Source organism: Coregonus lavaretus (assembly GCF_964263955.1).
Source record: "Coregonus lavaretus genome assembly, chromosome: 27".
In the NCBI taxonomy this organism is placed as follows: Eukaryota; Metazoa; Chordata; class Actinopteri; order Salmoniformes; family Salmonidae; genus Coregonus; species Coregonus lavaretus.
In genome coordinates, this window is record NC_140014.1 from 4667389 (window position 1) to 4691518 (window position 24130).

General features: G+C 42.5%; 2 protein-coding genes across 5 annotated transcripts in view; one reads left to right on the plus strand and one right to left on the minus strand.

The window, feature by feature from the left end:
* Positions 1 to 854: 854 nt before the first annotated feature.
* On the plus strand, positions 855 to 11098 carry LOC311103115 (ERO1-like protein alpha). The gene is given in 16 exon segments (XM_084144651.1): positions 855 to 1079; positions 2336 to 2455; positions 2546 to 2629; positions 2844 to 2888; positions 3030 to 3100; positions 4837 to 4910; positions 5194 to 5314; positions 5524 to 5571; positions 5573 to 5580; positions 5833 to 5859; positions 6276 to 6368; positions 8218 to 8464; positions 9148 to 9217; positions 9371 to 9457; positions 9660 to 9796; positions 9973 to 11098. Coding segments are annotated over 16 exon segments (1377 nt in total). The 5' UTR covers positions 855 to 995; the 3' UTR covers positions 10034 to 11098.
* LOC311103116 (G protein-coupled receptor 137Ba-like) overlaps positions 10420 to 24130 on the minus strand; it is a 72428-nt gene continuing 58717 nt past the window's right edge. For 2 of the 4 annotated variants that reach the window (XR_014610062.1, XM_084144654.1), the window contains 2 exons: positions 22643 to 22698; positions 18804 to 20996 (listed from right to left, as the gene is read on the minus strand). Coding sequence is in view for 3 of the 4 variants with exons in the window: in XM_084144654.1 (XP_084000780.1) it covers positions 22679 to 22698 (20 nt within the window). In the remaining variant the exon portion in view is untranslated. Of the gene's footprint in view, positions 16739 to 18766; positions 20997 to 22642; positions 22699 to 24130 lie in introns of those variants that run through there. The other 2 variants (XM_084144653.1, XM_084144652.1) reach the window with 2 other exon arrangements.

Below are 24130 nucleotides of genomic sequence, written 5' to 3' on the forward strand. Positions count from 1 at the left end.
GATTCATTTGCAGTCTGGACGTGGAGGGGTGAACATCTCCTGCTCTGACTGCAGCTGGGAGGGACTGCTGCGTGAGGACTGGGCCGCCTGTGAGTGCTTTGGGACGGGGGTGACGGCAGCACCCGCTGCTCGTTGAGAAGAGTAAAAACGATACGTGCTTTCACGTCAGTCTCCAAAAGTCGCCAATAATACCAGAAAAAGTCGCTAGATTTGTCACTAGTCGATTTTTTGAAAATGTGTCGCTAGAGGGGTCTGAATACACGCTAAATATAGCGACAAAGTCGCTAAATTGGCAACACTGGTTTGCACTGATATTTCCAGTTACAATCGTCCACTCTGCTCCCCTAGACCTAGCAATCGGCGCTTCTGGTTCTCGCTAAATGAGCAGTTTGATTCTTCCGTTACAATTGACAAACGTCACATATAACGCCTCATACAAATGGTCACGTAATTCACGTAGTCGAGTGAGGCAAGCAAGCTTCCGGTTGCCTCACTCGACTACGTGAATTACGTGACCATTTGGTCCACAATAGTTTAAACAATGTCAGATATCCTGAGGTTGTTGGAGATATGTACAGGTGAGCCTTTTCCATTGTATGCAGTGAATATTACAACTTCAACGGATAACCAATAAGAAAAGCGTCTACTAAACGCCAGTCAATTGCTCATAACAGAGAGGAAGAGGCGAAGCGAGAGATTTCACTATAGCCAAAATCTGTCCAAAAATAAGCCCAATGTGTTTCTATGGGTTTATTTTTGGACCTGATCTTGTAGCCTGCCTTCCTGCCTTTGGGACAATGACTCCCATTGTTAGGGCGGAGACATGAGCGTCTTGTCATTATATAAAATAATCTATGAGCATGGGATGAATCATACCCTTATCTCGGTGTGGCCGGATCATTTTCCTCAAAATTAACTGCAACAGCAACGTTAGGCTTCAATCTCTTTTAAAACGTTTTAAAAGTGTGGAGGATTACAACTATATTTGCAACGGAATGACGCTGTGTGTTTTTCTGGGTGTTCTTTCAATGTATTACCTGCAGGTGTCGAGCTCTGCTGAGCACGGGTGTTTCTGCCAGGTAATCAATGTTATACGGCTTCCAATATTTTGCTGCTGTCTGCTAGACATTTCTATTTGTTCGATTTTTGTTGTGCTATGACGAATGCCTCCGAAACTTCACTTTTATGACACATTCTGGGATATTTTCTGATTTTCAATTAATAGCCTACCCATTGATTCTTGAGGAATATAACATATAAATGAGCTGGTACAACTACTGTCTTACTATATAATAACCTAAAATAGGTTGTATGACTCCCATTATGTTTTGTTGTTCTTAGAGTCGCTGTAAACAATGTATAACTTAAAAATATGTTTACAACAGGGATGGGCAACTGATCAATCAACAGTTAAAGGAAAACTCCACCCCCAAAATATTTTGCATCATAAGGGGATGATTTCTGTATTTTGAAAGTTACACAACTTTATTGCTGATAAGCTAAACATTTCGGGACTATGTCAACAATGGACTAATGAAACAAATACCAGAATATCGTTTTTGGGTGGAATCGTCCTTTAAAATAGTAGAATACACAAGGTGCAATTTTGGTTGTGCATCAGCTGTTTTTCTCGTAAGGTCAGTCACTGACAGTCACTCAATTAGCCCATGTCAGCAAAACATGTTTTATAGATTGGTAAATTAGTCTAGCCAGCTATCTAAACTTGTAGTAATCATGGTCGAATTACTGACCAGGAGGGCTCCCATTGATTTTGTTAGTCACTCTCACACATATATATATATATATATATATAACATAACATTTCTCTCCACCCTATGGCAAAATGTGTAAAATTGCAGGAAATTAGCTTTAAAACAGAAACATTTGATCTGCGCCCCATGACAAAATGAGTAGAATTGCATGAAATTAATTAGAAAATTGCTAAATCTTCTCTCTGCCCCATGGCAAAATGTGTAGAATTGTAGCAAACTTGCCTCATGGCCCAATTTTTTTTTATCAACTGTCAAGAGGGGGGCCTCTAAAATATTTTTCTCGCAAGGTGGGTGCCTCCTCCTTAACAAAATTTCACTTAGGGCCCCCAAAAGGCTAGGAACGGCTCTGACAGCATGTGTGAGTATGCAGACCAGTGAGCCACTGCGGCCCATCATGAGTTCCAATTTTTTTGGGGGGGCCCCCACCCCCATTAAAGTTGTTAATACCTGGTTTACAACTATCATGTTTACATCATGGACTGGCAGTAGTCTATGAATTATAGGCCCTACAGTTGAAGTAGGCCTACAGTTTATGAAGTACACATTCTTTATTTTAACCACAGGTGACCGGTAGCTTGGATGACTGTGCTTGTGATGTGGAGACAATTGATGCTTTCAACAATGAGCAACTCTTCCCCAAACTTCAGAAGCTACTTGAGTCCGACTATTTCAGGTTTTATAAGGTAAGTCAGACTTCTCACACCTGCCATTTCATGTGTCCCAACTACAGAATGTCATGATAAAATCTCTATGATATCTACGCCTTTGTTTAGGTGAACCTGAATAAGCCATGTCCATTCTGGACAGACAAGGGCCTCTGTGGTCATAAGAACTGTGCTGTGATACCATGTACACCAGTGAGTATCTTTCTAACATTGGCCTACCTCTGTCACTGATCAAATACGGATTCATATAAGTTGAGTGCATAGCAATAGAACGGATCTACCGCTTATTAGACTTGCTTTCAATGAGAATGACTGATCTATAACTCACATTTCTATGTGCATTTGGTCGGGTCGCCCATAAAGATGCATAGTGGACCTTTTTTAAGATTGTACTCCTGCTCCACAGAATGAGGTTCCAGAGGGACTCAAAACAAATGGCCACCACAGTAAGGTAATATGATTAGGAACTTAATGAAGGGGAATTATTTGAAATGATTAAAAGGGTCATATCACATAGCTACTGTAGTGCACTTAGGCAATTTAAATATGCTAAAACAGTTGAACTAAGTGTTTTGTCTGTGTATGCGCGCAGTACTCAGCTGAAGCGAACAACCAGGAGTGTGAGAAGGCTGAGAAGCTTGGAGCAGTGGACAGCTCCCTCAGGTAAGTCACGAGTTTTATGCCGAGTCTGATGTAGCGTGGCGGCAGATTGACGAGGGCGGCATTTTAAATAATAAAACCTCACATAATTCTTCCCCAAAACAATGACAATTTCTCTCAACCAGTGGCATATGGGCTTTTTAGGTGAGCGCTGATGTCGCTCTGTGATAAGCAGGGGCGCAAAATATTTTGCTTGTCCATTCCCAGCGTGCCGCTCCAGGGTGCTGTTGGAGAGACTCATCGCTGCGGTGCTCTACCAACGTTTCGGCAATTTTTTTTAATCAAACATAAATCATGTAGCAGATATAGGATATGGTAGAAAGAGGATATGGCCTTTTCTGTAGCCTACAGGCTGGAGATAAAATGTATGCCAATGTAATGAGACAGACACTTTTTACATCATGCAGGTTTCGCCGATCAAATAGCCTAACCTAAATGGCGCCCAATCAAATAAAAAATGCGCTGGGCCTCCCGAGTGGTGCAGCGGTCTAAGGCATTGCAGTGCTTGAGGCGTCAATACAGACCCGGGTTCGATCCCAGGCTGTGTCACAACTGGCCGTGACCGGGAGTCCCATAGGGCGGCGCAACAATTGGCCCAGCGTCGTGCAGGTTAGGGTAGGGTTTGGCCGGGGGGGCTTTACTTGGCTCATCGCGCTCTAGCGACTCCTTGTGGCGGGCTGGGCGCCTGCAGGCTGACTTCGGTCGTCAGTTGAACGGTGTTTCCTCCGACACATTGGTGCAGCTGGCTTCCGGGTTAAGCGGGCGGGTGTTAAGAAGCGCGGTTTGGCGGGTCATGTTTCGGAGGACGCATGACTCGAGCCTCTCCCGAGCCCGTTGAGAAGTTGCAGCGATGAGACAAGCTCGTAATTGGATCGCAATTAGATATTACGAAATTGGGAAGAAAAAGGTGTGCTGACATGTTAACAATCAACATATCCTAAAACCAGGTCAAAGTAAAATGGACAAATGGAATGGACAATCAGGCAACTCGCAACTGCTGTCCAGGAGTTTCAGCCTGTGGGTTAAATTGTCATGACCAGTAGTTTAAAGTTTGTATCTGTACATTCTTGACAAGCTTATCATAGCGAAAAAGAATATACTTCTGCATTTCCCGCTGTGTAAACACATTGATTCTCATTGCAAATATGCTCAGGATAACTCCTGATTTAAGTTGGGTAGCTGATATTCAGAGATTAAATAGCCATATTGATTAGTCACAGTAATCAGGACTAATAAAGCCAATGCAACTGCCTGTTTTAGAAACGGTGGGCCTACCACATGGATGGGCATTCATAAAATTCTATTGCGGGCCAACACTGTAGGCTACACCCCAGTAAGCACAGACAGACGTCTTTTGGACATAGATTTTTTGTTCTGGTCTGGACCAAATCTGAACCAATCATGGATGTCTATGTTTGGTTCAGATGTCTATAAATTACGTCTTTTCAACTTTCATTCAGAACCGAAAATGAACCTAACTTCAACATCCGGAAAATACTTATTTTTCAACATCCGTAAAATACGTATTTTCACCTTTCATTCAAAACCTAAAATGAACCTAACTTCAACATCTGGAAAATACGTATTTGGCTTATTGGGACTATTCTAGTTTTGCGGAAGGCAGCTATTATTTTTTGTCTCTCCTAGGGCGGCAGAGCGGCCAGGACCGGGCCTGATACTACTTCACCCCTTGTGTTGGATCAATAGCTTGACATCCCTGTGGTTGTTTCTCTGTGCAGCGAGGAGACCAGGCAGGCCCTTGTGGAATGGAACAAGCATGATGACGAAGCAGAGCGATTCTGTGTGATTGACGGTAAGCTAAACATGTTCTCTTCTCAGTGAAGGATTTTGTAGAATTTAAATATTTTGAACGTTAAACTTGTCCAACTATCTGTGAAGGACTGCTAGACTTTTAACATTTATTTGTGCCTGCGGCAACAGCCTTTCATTCAAGAGGGATGTTAAAGGGAAGACATTTTAACATAAATCTTCCATCCTCTTAGCATCCTCTTGTGCTGTAGGCTACAGTATGGTAGAATAGATGCAACAGACTCATCCTCTTAATGAAGGTTAATTCATATGCTGTTTATTCTAAGATGAGGAGTCTCCTGATTCCCAGTATGTGGATCTACTGCTAAATCCAGAGCGCTTCACTGGATACAAGGGGCCGGAAGCCTGGCAAATCTGGAACAGCATCTATGAGGAGAACTGCTTCAAGTAAGACTTGGTTACACGTTATAATAACTTTCATGAATAAGTCATTTTAAATGCTTTATACATGTCATACATGCTTATGAGTTGTAATGCTTATAAATGTTCATAAATGCTTCTCTTGGATGTGAATCAGTTGCCTCTTAAACAATGAAACGGCATTGCAATTTAGATTTTGGATGTTTACAGTAGGCTACAATATGATTTTTCCTCAGACCATACACTGTGAAGCGACCTCTAAATCCTATGGTATCTTACAGTGGTAAGTCCACGTGATTTACCCACTGTAGTAATTCCATGATCTCCAAATGCAATAAATACCTTTAAAGAATAAGTGTCAAGAATATACAGTATATATTTTGTGTTGCAACCAAAGACGTTCATTTATCTTTGTTTCTTTCCACTCACAGGAACTGATGGTAAGTATCATGTTGTTTACAATTATAGTTATTTTGGACCATGGAATGTTTGTTCATTGAGCTCAATGAGTATCCCATAAAATCAATAATCTCATGTCTTTGCAGGGAAGACATTTTACAGTTGGCTGGAAGGTAAGCATTTAAACACTTGTAACATTGACCAAAACTCCTTCTAAACCATTATCAGGAGAGCGGCAGGTAGCCTAGCGGATAGAGAGGTTTGAATCCCAGAGCCGACAAGGTGAAAAATCAGCCGATGTGCCCTTGAGCAAGGCACTTAACCCTAATTGCTGTGGATAAGAGCGTCTGCTAAATGACTTAAATGTAAATTAATGACTTCCACTCTTTGGCCTATGAATATCATGAAGGACAATGTTCTGACACATTTACCCCTTTCACACTATTGTGCCGTGCCGAGCTATCTTGGTTACGCATCTACCGTGCTGGAAAAGGACAGTATGAAAAGAAAATATCAGAAGTCAACCTCATAGTGTGAAAAGGGCTGCTAGGTTGACTGACCAATGAGCCTCAGTTGTCTATCCTCCCAGGCCAGTGTGTGGAGAAGAGGGCTTTCTTTAGGCTGGTCTCTGGGCTCCACTCCAGCATCAACATACACCTGAGTGCCCGGTACCTCCTGGATGGTGAGTCACTCACACACACACACGCAAACACACACACACACACACACACCTCCAGAGAGAGGAAGCTGGTTGGTACACTACATGACCAAAAGTATGTGGACACCTGCTCGTCGAACATCTCACTACAAAATCATGGGCATTAATATGGAGTTGGTCCCCCCCCCCTTTGCTGCTATAACAGCCTCCACTCTTCTGGGAAGGCTTTCCACTAGATGTTGAAACATTGCTGCGGGGACTTGTTTCCATTCAGCCACAAGAGCATTAGTGAGGTCGGGCACTGATGTTGGGCGATTAGGCCTGGCTCGCAGTCGGTGTTCCAATTCATCCCAAAGGTGTTCAATGGAGTTGAGGTCATGGATCTGTGCAGGCCAGTCAAGTTCTTCCACACCGATCTCGACAAACCATTTCTGTATGGACCTTGCTTTGTGCACGCGGGCATTGTCATGCTGAAACAGGAAAGGGCCTTCCGCAAACTGTTGCCACAAAGTTGGAAATGCAGAATCGTCTAGAATGTCATTGTATGCTGTAGCGTTAAGATTTCCTGTCACTGAAACTAAGGGGCCTAGCCCGAATCATGGAAAAACAGCCCCAGATCATTATTCCTCCTCCACCAAACTTTACAGTAGGCACTATGCATTGGGACAGGTAGCGTTCTCCTGGCATCTGCCAAACCCAGATTTGTCCGTTGGACTGCCAGATGGTGAAGCGTGATTCATCACTCCAGAGAACTCGTTTCCACTGTTCCAGAGTCCAATGGCGGCGAGCTTTACACCACTCCAGCCGACACTTGGCATTGCGCATGGTGATCTTAGGCTTGTGTGCGGCTGCTCGGCCATGGAAACCCATTTCATGAAGCTCCCGACGAACAGTTGTTGTGCTGACATTGCTTCCAGAGGCAGTTTGGAGTGTTGCAACCGAGGACAGACGATTTTTACTACGTGCTTCAGCACTCGGCGGTCCCATTCTGTGAGCTTGTGTGGCCTACCACTTCGCGGCTGAGCCATTGTTGCTCCTAGACGTTTCCACTTCACAATAACAGCACTTACAGTTAATCGGGGCAGCTCTAGCAAGGCAGAAATTTGATGAACTGACTTGTTGGAAAGGTGGCATCCTATGGCGGTGCCACGTTGAAAGTCACTGAGCTCTTCAGTAAGGCCATTCTACTGCCAATGTTTGTCTATGGAGATTGCATGGCTGTGTGCTCGATTTTATACACCTGTCAGCAACAGGTGTGGCTGAAATAGCAGAATCCACTAATTTGAAGGGCTGTCCACATACTTTTGTGTGTGTGTGTGTATGTATATATATATATATATATATATATATATATATATATATATATTTGGATTTGTTATTTTAGTCCTTCTCATTCTTCAATGCAGTAGTTTTCTTCTCCCTATAACTTTATTCAATCCGAACCGCTATGTGGATTTTAGGGGTAAACTTATGGATACTTGTTTTGCCTTTTGGTTAAATACCTAATCCAGTTCCTATTGAATCTTTAATCGACGTTTCTGCATGTTGCCCAGATGAACTGTTATGCACATATTTACTTTTCACCTCTTTTTGTCTGCAATGGAAATATTCCATGGGAATATATATTGCAATATGTCCATTGATGAGGGGTGTATCAAAGAACCTGTAAAGAAACAACTGCTAGCCCCAAACCCCTCCCCCCTAGACAGATAGATCTGAGAGGATTGGACAAGATGTAAGCAAGCCTATCAGAGGGCAAGGTGGAGCTATACTGCTTAAATCAAATCATCTCAGCTCTACAAGTGTCTAGGGGGTATTGGATAGTGGTTGTTTCTGGACAGGGCCAAAGTCTCACCTCCCTCCTCCTCCTCAGACAACTGGTTCCAGAAGAAGTGGGGTCACAACGTCTCCGAGTTCCAGCAACGTTTTGATGCCCAGCTGACCAACGGTGAGGGCCCAAAGAGGCTGCGCAACATCTACTTCCTCTACCTGATCGAGCTGCGTGCCCTGGCCAAAGTCCTGCCTCTTCTCCAGCGCCCCTCCTTCCAGCTGTACACTGGCCAACCCACCCAGGACAGACGACACAAACGCCTGCTCCTAGAGCTCCTCCAGGTGGCCAAGTGAGTGTACAGCAGGCAAAGAATTACTGGGTCAATCCAATTATGTACAACCACTATACAGAATGTATAAATATGTCTTTGGTTTCCAGATGAATTAACAGTATATTGATACACCATGTTAAACAAACAACATTATACTATAGCAGGGTTCCCCAACTGGTGGACTGCGGACCACATTTTTTCAGCAGGTGGTTTTATTTGGCACCCCTAGTTTTCGGATAAAAAAATATTAAAAAAAAAAAAGAAATATGTTGGACATAAAAGACATAAAAACACCAGGAAATCAGTTTCAAGTGATTGTCATTTTAAGAAATATCTTCCCAAGTGTTCCCACGCATAATAGAGACAAGTGATCATAAACAAAGGTAAGCAAGGTTTGAAATGATTGTTTTAGTCAAACATATCGGTTTGGGCTTCTTGCGGTCAATTTGCAATCTACAAATTATTTGTAATTATGTTCCGGCCCCCTGACCATCTGCTCAAGAAACAAATTGGCCCCGCGGCTGAATCTAGTTGATAATCTCTGTACTATACAGTATTATTCATGCAGTCTTCACAAGCACTCCATATATGCTTCATAAATCATGTGTAAGCAAAATCATATTACATAAAAGGTGATGTACTCTAAAGGGTATGTGCTTGTGTTGTATCATCGCAGTGAAACACTCTTAACACCCCTTCAGGTCTTTCCCTTTGCACTTTGACGAGACGTCTCTGTTTGCTGGGAATAAGGAGGAATCTGCCAATCTCAAGGTCAGTATGCTATAGGCCTACAGTATAGTACTCTTAGAACACATTTAACTCTCTGGACGTTATGTAGTCATGTCTGTTGAACTACTCAACCACTATCTGTGCTTCTCTTTCTGTTGTTATTTCTCTCTCTCTTTTTCTTTTCGTTGACGTCAGGAGGATTTCAGGCTGACCTTCCGCAACATCTCCAGGATCATGGACTGTGTGGGATGCTTTAAGTGCAGGCTCTGGGGCAAACTACAGGCGAGTGAACAGGAGAGTCCTCTTAACTGTGTGTGTGATATTTGACTGCTCAGACCTTTATTGTGGTGATACAAAGATCTATTTTAGTTAGTGAGGTAATGTTGTTATTATACTGTATTGTAGAGACCTCGACCAATGTAGAGGGATTGAGGTGACTTGGGTTGTTATGAATGCTATAAGTATGCTCTCTCACTCCATGCAGACTCAGGGGTTAGGCACAGCCCTGAAGATCTTGTTTTCCGAGCGACAGATCGAGGCTCTGCCCAAATCCAGCAGTGCCCGGCTCACTTTCCAGCTCAGTCGCCAAGAGATAGTGTCCCTCCTCAATGCCTTTGGAAGGTACAATAGTCCCTGGCATAGAATTAGATATACTAGAAAAGACATGCCAGTTCAAATCAACATAATATATATGGCCCCCAGTCCTTTTAACTTTCAACCACTCTTAACTCTACTCAAACCCATTTCATACAGCAACTTCCCTGTGTAAAATAAAAGGTTTACATTTTGTTTTTCAGGATTTCAACAAGCATCAGAGAGTTGGAGAACTTCCGATCACTGCTGTCTAAGGTCCGGTAGCCTGAACCCACACATCCCTACAGAGAGCCACATACCCACAAAAGAATGACCAGGCTGATTTGAAATTATTCAAAATGCAACAACCGCATCAGCATGTAGCTGCGGTGTTTGGGGCTGCTGAAAGACACAAGTGAAAGTCCTGACAAGTGACTTACAAGGGATCTAACTAAACAAACAAAGGAACATGGACAGTAGCCAATCCCCTTTGAGCTACTTGGCAATTAGGGTGTTTTCACACCTAGTTTTGAGCTACAGTTCGAATCAGAGTTCGAGTATTTGTTCCATTGTATTTTTTTAATTTGGTCCTGTTGGTTTCATTGCCAAATGTCAAATGAACTAAAATTCCTAAACAAAACCACCTGTCCATGCAAGTCATTTGTTTATTGGACAAAGATGCTCACGTTAAATCAATCTATGATTATCATGAAGCATCACTTGTGTGTCCCAATCTTCATATTATTTTCACTTTGGTCTTCCAAAAACATGCAGCAATAGCTGCTCTAACTGCTATGTGAATAGGCAATATTCAGGAGCCTATATCCCCAGTATAGCCCCATCTACCCTAATCTGCATCAGATGCACTCATAAATGCGCTGCAACTCAGAGAATGTTTCAGAGATAACAAGTTGTGATGATGCGTGCATTTCATCAAATGGTCGCAGTCAAACAACCATGAATAGTGCGCGACTCTGGTTATTTTCCTGTGTTTGGTCTGGACTGCGTTCTCACCTGCAGCGAACCTCACCACGGTACGAATTGAATCGGAAAAACCGCTCCAAACCAATTGAGTGTGAAAGCACCCATAGATACTGTATCAGGGTAAAAAAAATATATATACTTTGCACCATTTTGCTTCCACAATGGGTTTATTGGCGAGTGGTTGACTATGTTGCCCACATCAAACATACATATGTAAAACACATTGACCAATCATTGATAGAAGTTTGACACTCCTCAGGGCCTTTCTAAGTGCTTATCCACTTGTTTCTCAATAGCCGATTGGCTGTAAGGCAACTGAATGTAATGTCATGTTTTCTTTGAAAAAATAAACATTGGCGTGTCCTACACCGTCTACATAAAGAGTGCACACCCTTTTGGTGAGGGAAAAGATAATATACAAATGAAAAAGAAAGTTGCACACATCTCTTCTTGCTGTAAGAGTAAGTAGCTTTGTCAGAAAGGCCCCGATCTCCTGTTTCTGTAGCAGTTTGATGAACAAGTAGACCCGCTGGACAGGACGCTAGTCTATCACAGGGACTTATGCTGAGTGCCAAGTAGAGAGCCATCCGGTCCTATTTCTAGAGTCTTTGGTTATGGCTTGCTCAGTGATTGAACTCCCAACCTTCCAATCTCAGGGAGGACACTCTAACCACAAGGCCACTGAGTGGTGATCCACTTGCTGTGGATTTATTGAATCACTTTTTCAGATAAGAGCCTTCATCAGGGTGACACTGGATTAACCAAGGCTCTTTAGCCGAAATGTTGGTCAAATAAATCCACAGCAAGAAGATGAATGTGCGACTATCTGTTCCCTATCAAGGTCAGCACCATGGGTAGCCTTTGAAATTATACACATTTATCAATGCCGTTTCCAGTCCTCCAGCACGTCAATAATTATACAGCGAGCTCCAAAAGTATTGGGACAGTGACACATTTGGTGTCGTTTTGGCTCTGTACTCCAGCACTTTGGATTTGAAATGATACAATGATTATGAGGTTAAAGTGCAGACTTTCAGCTCATTTGAGGATATTTTCATCCATATCGAGTGAACAGTTTCAAAATTACAGCACTTTTTGTACATAGTCCCCCCATGTTAGGGGCCACAAGGGTTTTTCTTTATTTTTAGTATGTTCTACATTGTAGAATAATAGTGAAGACATCAAAACTATGAAATAACACATATGGAATCATGTAGTAAACAAAATAAAATATTTTAGATTCTTCAAAGTAGCCACCATTTGCCTTGATGACAGCTTTGCACACTCTTGGCATTCTCTCAACCAGCTTCATGAGGTAGTCACCTGGAATGCATTTCAATTAACAGGTGTGCCTTAAAAGTTAATTTGTGGAATTTCTTTCCTTCTTAATGCGTTTGAGCCAATTAGTTGTGTTGTGACAAGGTATAAAGAAGATAGCCCTATTTGGTAAAAGACAAGTCCATATTATGGCAAGAACAGCTCAAATAAGCAAAGACAAAAGACACTCCATCATTACTTTAAGACATGTTTAACACTTTTTTGGTTACATGATTCCATATGTGTTATTTTATAGTTTTGATGTCTTCACTATTATTCTACAATGTAGAAAATAGTTTAAAAAAATAAAGAAAACCCTGGAATGAGTAGGTGTGTCCAAACCATTGACTGGTACTGTAAGTTAATTTGTCCCAATACTTTTGGTCCCTTCAAAAGGGGGGACTATGTACAAAAGTGCTGTAATTTCAAAGCGGTTCACCCGATATGGATGAAAATACCCTAAAAATAAAGCTGACAGTCTGCGCTTTAACCTCTAGTGGATTTGAAATGATACAATGCCTAAGTGCTGGAGTACAAAGCCAAATCATAAAATGTGTCACTGTCCCAATACTTTTGGAGCTCACATTTGTTTTTCACCAGTACACAAACACATTTGTTTTTTTTATAATGCATTCCACTGCTAATCTGCTGTGGGTTTCCTCTGTTCCAAGTGACGCAAATGCTGTCTTTGATAACCCCTCACACTGACTGTATTGACCACATGCTTAGGAATCCTCGTGAAGGACGTTAATTGTGTTTCTGGATCAGAGAGGAATGGGAAAACAACAGTCGATTGAAAGGCCGTCTTCTGTGTCAAAACACACGGGAGCTCGAGCCCGATCTGATTTAAAACACAGATAATTCAATAATAGTCGAGGAGGGTTCAGCCAAGACACAAAACCCGATTTCGACGTCCAGTCGTCCACAGGCGAAAGAACTATGTGAGCGGTTAACGTTGGTCAGTACTAAGGAATGCAAACCGTTAACTCCTACCGCACCGGTTATGGTTGGCACCATCAGAGAAAGTGGTCGATTTATATTTATGGTTGATTTATCAGTCGCAGTGACAACCAGAGGATTCTTGAGCCTTGAGAACTGGGTCATGTTCATTAGACACAGAAGAATACACACTGAAACGGGATGAAACTACCTGGACATCCAATAAGAAATGCTAATTTTCGTTTTCCGTTGCAAAACAATTTAAAACAGCCATTACATGTCCTGATTAACACGACCCTGATTTGCTCTTTTTCTACGTGTTGTGCTCTTGAATGCAGCCTCGTTCTGTATGGGAGATCTGTTTTTATACTGTTTCCAAATGAGGTCAGAAACAGGTGACCTCTGATAGATACCACAGCCATATTTAACAAAGACCAATGGGCAAAGTCATTTATTGAAGAAATTGCCAAGAGCCTTTCCAGTCTAAAAGCAGTTTGGCCAACTAATACGGGCTGGTAAAAATAAAAGGTATTTGTGGAGAAAATCATGATATTTGCTGCTGCAGGGCTTTTTAGATGTCAAAAACATATCTTAGATTCATGTGAAGACAGCTCTCATTGCCTCTCATGCCATTTCACTCACATCCTCAAAATACTGACCAATAGCCGAAAGGGTCAAGTACTATGACCCCTTCACCTCTATCAAATCCTTTTACTGTTCGATTGGGGGTGGATTAACCAAGGTTGACCTTAAGAACATACACGCACACGCATAGTTTTGTTTTTTAAACAGTGCAGTAAAACTTTATTTTAACATGGTAGTGCTTGCATATACATCTTTAGTTATCTATGAAAGATAGGTAAACGTGTTATATTCATTGGCCACCAACAAAGAATAAGAGACAATTTATAATTATTATAAAAGGCTAAACATGCTCTTTGCGAGACAAGAGCTGAGATGGCAATATATTTCACAGAAACAAAATAAGATTAATAAAAATACAATACTTTCAACTCCTACATTTGAATGCAGTATCTCCCCAATCGTTGCTGTTAAAGGGTAATTTGTGTTCATGCTGGATAGAATGCTTGATGTTCTTGGATATGAGGGTCAAAATAAAAAGGTTTTCAGAGAACCTCTGTCAGTATTTTCCCATTGATTATAGCTGCCTGCTCACTTCTGCTTACTAACAGATTTGCTGCAACCGTCACACACGTATGCTACACATAAGCTAACAGCAACAACAAAATAACAACTTAGTTTGAGACTCCAAAGCAGGTTAAGGGAAAGATTATTTAAACCATCTGTTTGTTACTACTCCCAAATCCATGACCCTGCGGAATCCACCTCTAAAATGATTATAAAAAATAAAAAAAACAGGCTAGCTGGAATTGGCTTTTGGCCCTGGGAGGGTGAGAGAAAGTTCAACCTGAGGTTACACTTTCTCACTTACAGTCCCACTGAACACTTCCTGTATGAACACCAAAGGCCAAAGGTGCCATTAGCCCCAAACACAGATGTGATTGCATTTGCCCACTGATTGTGTTTGTCAGCTGATATTCATGGAAGGTAAGAAAACAAAATATAAAAATCACATTTTTAGAGAGCAATTCCCCTTGCCCTCTCTGAACAAGTTCTTGCAAACAATACAAAACCCTGTTCAACAGCGAAAAACAAAGGAAAGACAACCAAGAGATTTCTTACCTCCTACCTAAACCATTGATGTGCATATAAGCAAGTTTAGCAAACACATACTCACACAGAGACGAACACACAAACACACACACACTTGCCCTGTACACCTGGGCAGTACCACTAAATCGACATAAAACAATTCTAAATTAGTAGCCATGGGGTATAACAAAAACAAACATGGAATTCAGTTTAAATGGAAATAAGTAGAATGACATATATACAGCATTTTGTGCTAGACGTTTTCCAGGTGGAAAAACATTTACAGTAACATAATGGCACATTTCCAGGTGTCCCTGTATGATAGTGTAACCTGGTCATAGATCTGTCTGCGCTGTCCTACTAACTCTTATGGCCAATGGCTTGAATATGACCAGAGGAGTTGGCAAGACAGCACAAACACATTAGGGACTAATGATGGTGAGCTTGATGGCGTAAACAAGCACATGGATACAGCTACTGTATACTATTATTATTATGTTAGGGGAGACTGAGGGATATATTATAGTCAAGATAGAGAGGGAGGGTGTATTTAAGCCTGTCTATCCCTCTCTGATGCCGATTAGCCTGGCCCCAGTTCTGTTTGTGCTGTCTAGTGACAAGAAGAGTTGGCAAGACAGCACAAACAGATCTATAAAACATGTTGATCCGATCCACATTTGGTCCGTACGTTCACTTTACTGGGTCCAGAGCAGAACATTCATTCAGAAACATTATGTTCCCCCAAAGTCTATGCTCCATCAAGGGCCTCTCACCAAAACGGAGGCCCCCAGGAGCAGGTGTACCATCCTGGGATTGTCCTGCTAGGCAAGCTGGAGGCTCGAGACTCGTTTTTAGGCCCGGCTCTAAATCTGTGCGCGCTTTGGAAAAAGTGGCCTTCCTCTTTCACAGTCTTTGACAGCGGTGAAAGATTGAAACGCACAGTGTTAACACTTCCCACGGTGTCCCAGTGCACGTTAGGTTTGAATACCGAGGGCATTGCCCATGATTATAGCCTCGATTGGTGTTGGTTTGGAAGGGCATCGTCATGGATGGCTCATTGCACAGGTATCAACTAATCTTCTACAGGGAAGTGAGTCAGGGTCTAGAGAACACACAGGAACATCATGATAGTCAGATTGTATTAGGAGCCGAGTCTCCAGGATCTTGTCCTCAGAGTGTGAAGTGAGGGGATTTTTTAAGTGCAAATGTCACCTCCAGACTCATGGAGGGGAGTCTATGTGCAAAGGTGAGGCGGGGAGAACTGTCCAGTGGACCGAACCAAAATAGGCAAGGGATAAGGGGACTAAAACATAAGTGCTGGTCCACGCACTTGTCTGGTCCCTGAGAGTGATAGAGGACTTAATATTCGGTCTGATGTCCGACAAAATACAGTATGTGTGTGTGGAAAAGCTGAGATGCACAATCCACAATTCTTTCCATACAGACACTTACTTATTTTCCTCTACAGACTCTCCCCAGTTTTCAGGAATAGTAGAATGTTCCAGGACTATGGAATTAGAAACATTGGAAAGCTTTTTTAATAAAATAAATATCACTTAACTGACCACTCCCTAACCACCGCTGACCTCAAATGACCTCCCCTCGTCTGGGCCCGTCTGACCCCAGAAACACCAACTTCGTCGCCATGGCTACAACAAGCTGAGCAGGTAAGTAGAGCTGGTGGGGGAGGGGACAGGTCGATAGCTGGAATGAGGAAGTCACACAGTGTCAGTCACAGGGTCGCCAGGGTAACCAAGGGTCGTAGCCATGTAGCTGAAGGTCAGGACCGGCCCTTTCCTGAGTGAAGGATTGTTTTCAGGGGTATCTACTGGGGCCGGTGGGAGTGGTTAGTTCTGAGGAGTGCAGTAGTGATTTTGGGGGGTGAAATAGTAGTTCTGGGGGGTGGAGTAATAGTTATGGTGCTGGTCGGTCTGGATGTTTCCGTAGGCTAAGAGGAGGGGGGCAGTGGAGGTCTGGGGGCCGTTGGGGAGTTGGGGGACCCCCGTCAGGCTGCCGTTCCTCTGGGTGGAGCCGTACCAGCTGGGGCCCAACTGGGGCGTCGAGGACAGGACACTACTGTGGGATGGAAGAGACAAAGTTAACTCAGCATTGTATGGGAGATTTAGGATGTGACAGGTGTCTGTAGGGGGGATATACTGTAGGTTGTTATAGCTGACTGTGGCTGGAATGTAGGGTGTTATGTCTGTGTGTGGGATATATGATGTTAGGGGAGACTGAGGGATAAAGGATGTTAGGTGACTGTTTGGGGATATAGGTTGTTACAGGTTACTGTACAGGCGATATAGAATGGTTTTAGGTGAATGTATACGGACAATATAGGATGCAATATAGATGACTGTGTACAGGGGATATATACTGAACAAAAATATAAACGCAACATCAAGTTTGCAGACGACACAACAGTAGTAGGCCTGATTACCAACAATGACGAGACAGCCTACAGGGAGGAGGTGAGGGCCCTGGCGGAGTTGTGCCAGGAACATAACCTCTCCCTCAACGACAACAAAACGAAGGAGCTGATCGTGGACTTCAGGAGACAGCAGAGAAACCACGCCCCCCATCCACATCAACGGGACCGCAGTGGAGAAGGTGAAAAGCTTCAAGTTCCTCGGCGTACACATCACTGACAATCTGAAATGGTCTACCCACACAGATAGTGTGGTGAAGAAGGTGCAATAGCGCCTCTTCAACCTCAGGAGGATGAAGAAATTTGTCTTGGCCCCTAAGACCTTCAAAAACTTTTACAGATGCCTGCCCTCCAGGACACCTACAGCACCCGATGTCACAGGAAGGCCAAAAAGATCATCAAGGACATCAACCACCCGAGACACGGCCTGTTCACCCCGCTATCATCCAGAAGGCGAGGTCAGTACAGGTGCATCAAAGCTGGAACTGAAAGACTGAAAAACAGCTTCTTCTCAAGGCCATCAGACTGTTAAATAGCCATCACTAGCCGGCTACTACCCGGTTACTCAACCCTGCACCTTAAAGGCTGCTGTCCTATGTACATAGACATGGAATCACTGGTCACTTTAATAATGGAACACTAGTCACTTTAATCATGTTTACATACTGTTAAACTCATTTCATATGTATATAGTGTATTCTAGTCAATGCCACTCCGACATTGCTCGTCCTAATATTTATATATTTCATAATTATATTATTTTACTTTTAGATTTGTGTGTATTTTTCGATACTACTGCACTGTTGGCGCTAGGAACACAAGCATTTCGCTACACCCGCAATAACATCTGCTAAATATGCGTATGTGACCAATACAATTTCATTTGATTTGTAAAGTGTTGGTCCCATGTTTCATGAGCTGGAATAAAAATACCCCTACATTTCCATACGCACAAAAACCTTATTTCTCTCAGATTTTGTGCAAAGATTTGTTTACATCCCTGTTAATGAGCATTTTATCCTTTGTCAAGATAATCCATCCACCTGACAGGTGTGGCATATCAAGAAGCTGATTAAACAGCATGATCATTACAGAGATGCACCTTGTGCTGGGGGTAATAAAAGGCCACTCTAAAATGTGCAGTTTTGTCACACAACACAATGCCACAGATTTGTTTTGATGATGAAGTTTTGAGGGCTTATGCAATTGGCATGCTGACTGCAGGAATGTCCACCAGAGATGTAATGTTAATTTCTGTGCCATAACCCGCCTCCAACGTCATTTTAGAGAACTTGGCAGTACGTCAAATTGGCCTCACAACCGCAGACCACACCAGCCCAGGACCTCCACATCCGGCTTCTTCACCTGCGGGATCGTCTGAGACCAGCCACCCGGACAGCTGATGAAACTGAGGCATATTTCTGTCTGTCATGAAGCCCTTTTGTGGGGAAAAATTCATTCTGATTGGCTAGGCCTGAGGCCCCTGCCCAGTAATGTGAAATCTATAGATTAGGGCCTAATGAATTTATTTAAATTGATTGATTTCCTTATATGAACTGAAACTCAACAAAATCTTTAAACATGTTGCCCTTATATTTTTGTTAAGTATATGATGTTATAGGTGACTGAATTGACAATATAGGTTGTTATAGGTGATAAAGTAGCCTGTTACCCACCTCGGTCGATCTGCTCTGCAGTTGATGCTCCTGGAGAGGTCGTCATCGCTGTCATATCTCCGGGGGTTGTCAAAGAAATAGGCCCTGGAACTGAAGCTGTTGCTGTTGATCATTCCTCCTGGTGCCTGGGGAAAAGGACACACTTTCAGTTTAATAAGTACTTTCTGACAAGAAAAACATGCCTTTATATAGACTATGTGCTTACACCATAGTAATAACACTTGAATTATCCTTGTAAGTACATCGTTTTCGGTACATGTATATGGGACCAAATCGTTTCCTACTCATTTGTGTTTCGAAGTTAGTGTAGTTGTAACTTTCACCTGTCTGGTAAATTAATGTTTTCAAACTAGATGAGATAAGCGGATAACAACTTTAAAATAAAGGCCCCTTAGAACCCCATGCTGTTTTAAACTACCCTGAACTGAGGCAGGCAAACATTTGACTAATGTGCATTCAAACACATATATGATTCATGTGAGCTCCTTGATTGGCTGGTTTACACAAAGTCAATGGCCGTACTTCACTTTTACGTCACAACGTAAACACCACGTTGCACTCTGGGATCGATAGGGGTGTAAATTCTTAACATCTGCGGTAAACACTGAGGTGAAACTCGTGGTCCGGAGCCGACACAACAGCATGCCCAAAGTAAACTGCTGTTTACCGTACTGGTCGGTCAGACTCCAAACGACACAACGTTACATTTCACCGACTACTCCAAAACAGCAAGCAATTTGGAACACTAATTCGGAACGACAGACTAAAAAGTAGTAAAGTTATGTAGCCTGTATTTTGAGCAGGGTGCCAGGTCATACGACCAGAATACGCCAACAATATTTCCCTGGTCCAAAGATTAGCCTGACATAATAGAAACACACAACCTGACCTACCCCAATGCACAAATTTCCCTGACTGAACCCCAACTTGACCCATCGACTGTAAAAGGATGCAGCTGCGCCCAGACAAAGAGGGCGATCTGAGGTAAGTTAGTTTAACTGCTTGCTGCTGTTAGTTAGCTAGCTAACATATATATTTGTACCTAACCAGGTTGCTTAAGATGCTCCTTTTGCAGCCAACAATATTATTAAAACACGCATCATGAAGCGGGTGTTTTTGCTTTATCCAGCCCAGTACCTGAACGTGGATTGTGCCTGGCTTTATCAATGATTGAGCTGCCTTACAATACACAGCTTCCAAACCACATTTTCTTTATTTTTCACAAATGTTGAGTAATGACCAAGAACTGCAAGAGAATGATTAGGTAACTAGCTAGGTACTCTGAAAATAACAGGCTATTCTAGTCCACACGTTATGGTGACTTACCTTTAGTGACTTACCTGGCTTTAGAGTAGTTCATGAGTGAAGAGAGGCTGTCATAATAGTGCCATACAGAAAACTGTCTGAGGCAGGGATGTGCAGCCCCCATTTTGAAGGCCCTCGGATCAGTCTAGGTCTCAACTTACTGTTGCGAGTTAGGATAGTGCATTAGCAGTTTCTCTTGTTATATCAGTCATTGATAGTCAGTCAATTAGCCCATGTCAGCTAACCTGTTTTAGATTGCTAAGTTAGTTTAGCGGCCAGCTATCTAAACTTGTTATCATGCTTGAATTACTATCCGGGTGGCCCCCATTGACTTTGTTAGTCAAATATCATTAAAAACTGCAAACATTTCTCTCCAGCCTATGGCCAAATTTGCAGAATTGCAGGAAATTAGCTGTAAAACAGCTCATTTTCCTCTCAGCCCCAAGGCAAAATAAGTAGAACTGCACAAAATGAACTCTAAATCTTAAGAAATGTATCTCCGCTGTCAAGAGGAGGCCACTAAAATGTTTTGCTACGCATTCATGAAGTCATGCTACCTATCACACCTCAAAAAGCAGGCTGGACAATGTGACTTTCATGAGTTCGGGGTGTTGATGTGCAGGTCTCAGGTTTGATTCCAGTTTGGGGCAAGGACGAGATTCTTGTCTGTTTCACATGCATTCGTTATTACCAAAGTCGTTAAAAGGGAAATAGGATTAGGCCCAAGCCTCGTAGGCCTAATAACTTACCTCTATAATAACACCTTGTGGTGTAGGTCATTTGTGTGCACATGCACATGCATCTGTGTATATTATATTAGTGACCTAGTGTTATTGATTCTGAGAGAAGCAAGAATAATATCTCCTCAATCTCTTTCAGGCTCCTCCTGGTTCCGTGCAGACAGTGGGAGAAGGCACCTCAAGTGCTGTGGAGACAGTAAATGATGTAAGATCAGTTAAACATTAATTGTACTGTACTACAGGTATGTTGCAGGTTGTATTTTCCTAATTGCAGTGTAAAGTATTTGAAATAGCTTCTGTTCTCACTCAGAACTGGTGTGTGTGTATGTGAGAGAGAAACTGGTGAGAATTGGTGTTATTGTTTCTGAGAGGAGCAGAAGAGGAACACCTTCTGTAACTTTCAGGCTCATCCAGGATCATTGCACACAGTGGGAGAAGGTACCACAAGCGCCATGGAGAATGTGAAGGACGTAAGAACCGTTAATCATTGTTTTCTGACTATACAATGCAAAATGAAAAGGATCAAACTTACATAAGGAGTCTAATTAGTTGAATCAAGGCCCTTAATCTCTTTTTTTAGGCTGATGTACGCTACTACCCCTCCACAAAGCTACGGGTCAGCGACGACCTACACCAGCTGCTGAACAGCATCATGACCTCCTTGACTGCCGCAGAGTGTCTAGATGACATTTCGAACTGAAATAACTGTTGGTGGTAACCAAGCTGTTAATGGGGGTAAAAGAACAGCTTGACACTGTCCACTCCATATTTGATTGCTGGCACACTCTCTAACCGGGATGTCCTGATGTAAATGATGCTCCTGATTAACCCTGCACTCTTCTCCTTTCCTGCACATCTTTTGGCTAAGCTTGTTGATATCCTTCCTTTCTTGTTCTGGAACCAAAGCCTGTTTCTTGCCTGGCCAATGGTGTCGTTTCGAATCTTATCCCTTTGCTCCCTTGTCACCTACGAATACAGTGAACACCATTTTTTTAAGGACACCAAATGTCCATGGTACATAAAGGTGTGGCTTGCATGATCTACTACATTTACATTGACATTTTAGTCATTTAGCAGACGCTCTTATCCAGAGCGACTTACAGTTAGTGAATGCATACATGTTTTTTCTTCATACTGGCCCCCCGTGGGAAACTAACCCACATCCCTGCCGGCCAAACCCTCCCCTACCTTGGACGACGCTGGACCAATTGTGCACCACCCATGGGTCTCCCGGTCGCGGCCGGCTGCGACAGAGCCTGGACTCGAACCAGGATCTCTAGTGGCACAGCCTTAGACCACTGCGCCACTCGGGAGTTACTACACAGCTCTACTGTGTCCTAGCTAAATTCCCAACATGTCCCTAATCATCCCCCACATTCCTAATTGGCAAATATCACTCCTCATCTCTCCACCTGATAGCTGATGTGTGGTGAGCATTCTGGCACAAAATGGTTGCCGTGCATTGCCCAGGTGGGTGGCACACATTGGTAGTGTATGAGGTGAGTTTCCCAGTAACTATGTAAAGCGCTTTATGTACCTCAGTTGGAAGAAAGGCACTATATAAATCCAATCCATTATTATTATTATTATTATTATTATTATTGTGTGTGGCAACTCCACACCTGAACCACAGTGCAATGTGCCTGCTAAGTCTTGTCTTATTGAATAGTCACTGGTCTGCATTCCATTGTGGTAAAGGTGTGGAGGTGAATAATGTTTAATCAAGCAAGCCACACCTTTATGCACCGTAGCCATTATGCATCTCCAAGAACAGTGTTAAATGGGTCAATTATCCCTGTGTTGGATGTCAAACTAAATGGAGTTCACTAACCTGTAACTAGTCTTAATCTCTCCTTTGCTGGCAGGGTCAGTGCTTGAGTTCAGGATCTGATAGAAGAAACACATGTTAATATTTCATCACTTTAGTTAAAAGGGATACTTCGGAATTTTGGCAATGAGGTCATGTATCTATTTCCCCAGAGTCAGATGAGCTTTGGCTCGCAAAACTACCTCTAACTTCCTTCATACTGGACACAGAGACATACAAATGGTATCCACAAATTCATCTGACTCTGGGGAAGTAGATAAAGGGCCTCATTGCCAACATCCCGAAGTATTCTGTGATGGAAATGTGTATGTTTGTGCTTTTCTATTAACCAATTTCTGTGTTCTGTTTGTGCTTTTACATAACCAATTTCTGTGTTCATGCAAGTGACTGATTGAACGCCTGGGAGAAATCCTCACTGTAGTATCTGCAATTTGTCAGTACGCCCAGACCCTTGTTTTGAGAATGATATCTCAGTTTCAAGGTCTCAGCTTGGAGAGAAGAAGCCTTGTGAGGTATTGGTCTGCCACATGCATGAACCAGTATTGGTCGGTCACATGAATGATAGCAAACGTTAATGATAAATGAATTATGAATAATGAATAAGGTAAATCATGCAAATATGACTTTCCGTGTAAGTATATAAGAGAACTAACGGGACTGCCCCGTGAGAGCTCCTGATCGACATGTGTACATATGGTGCATTGAGTTGGTTGTAACCTCTCCCGCATGTTGATAATAAACAATGATTCATTTAAGATTGACTTTGAGTGTCCCTGTGTGTAAGAATTTCCACAACAATTTGGCATCATGAAAAGAACAAGATGATTGATTATGCCTGCGGATCTTTCCAGTGGGGGTCTGCAAGGAAAACCGGTGGCGCTTTTATGAAATGTGAGGGAAATTCCCGTCTGACCAAAAGATGATGAGACCCTCCCAGACCAGACCCTTTAGTGAGCTTCCCAGGAGGAGACACATCATCCGCAGACAATTGAGGCACGGCAACTGATTTCAGTAAGTCCATTTAAATGAATCTGTATAAAAATTAAAATATATGATACAAAATAAAATCAAGGTGAGTAAAGCATAAAAAGGTACCTATTGTCTTATAGAGAGAAGGCTATTCACCAGTCTTATGAGAAGACTAGAGCGAGGGCGTAACGGTACCATGGAAAGCCCCGCTGACAGCTGTCTGTAGACATAAGAAATGTCTACGTGGTCTGCAGCCACTATAAATAACACAAGGTGTTTTTGAATACGGGCTGTTATTTATATGTAGAGGAAGTAGCGGCAAAATAACCATTGAAGATACATATGGTACATAGCAAGTAACGACAAGAGAATTGTTGAAGATGCACATGAATAATAAGGGAGATTACCGAGTGTGTTTGGGAATAGTACTAAGTGAATGTGAAGGTTGTGTGATTGTGAGATATTACATATTAAGCTGATTGAAATTTGGATAATAAATGGATTGAAATGAGTACTATTAAG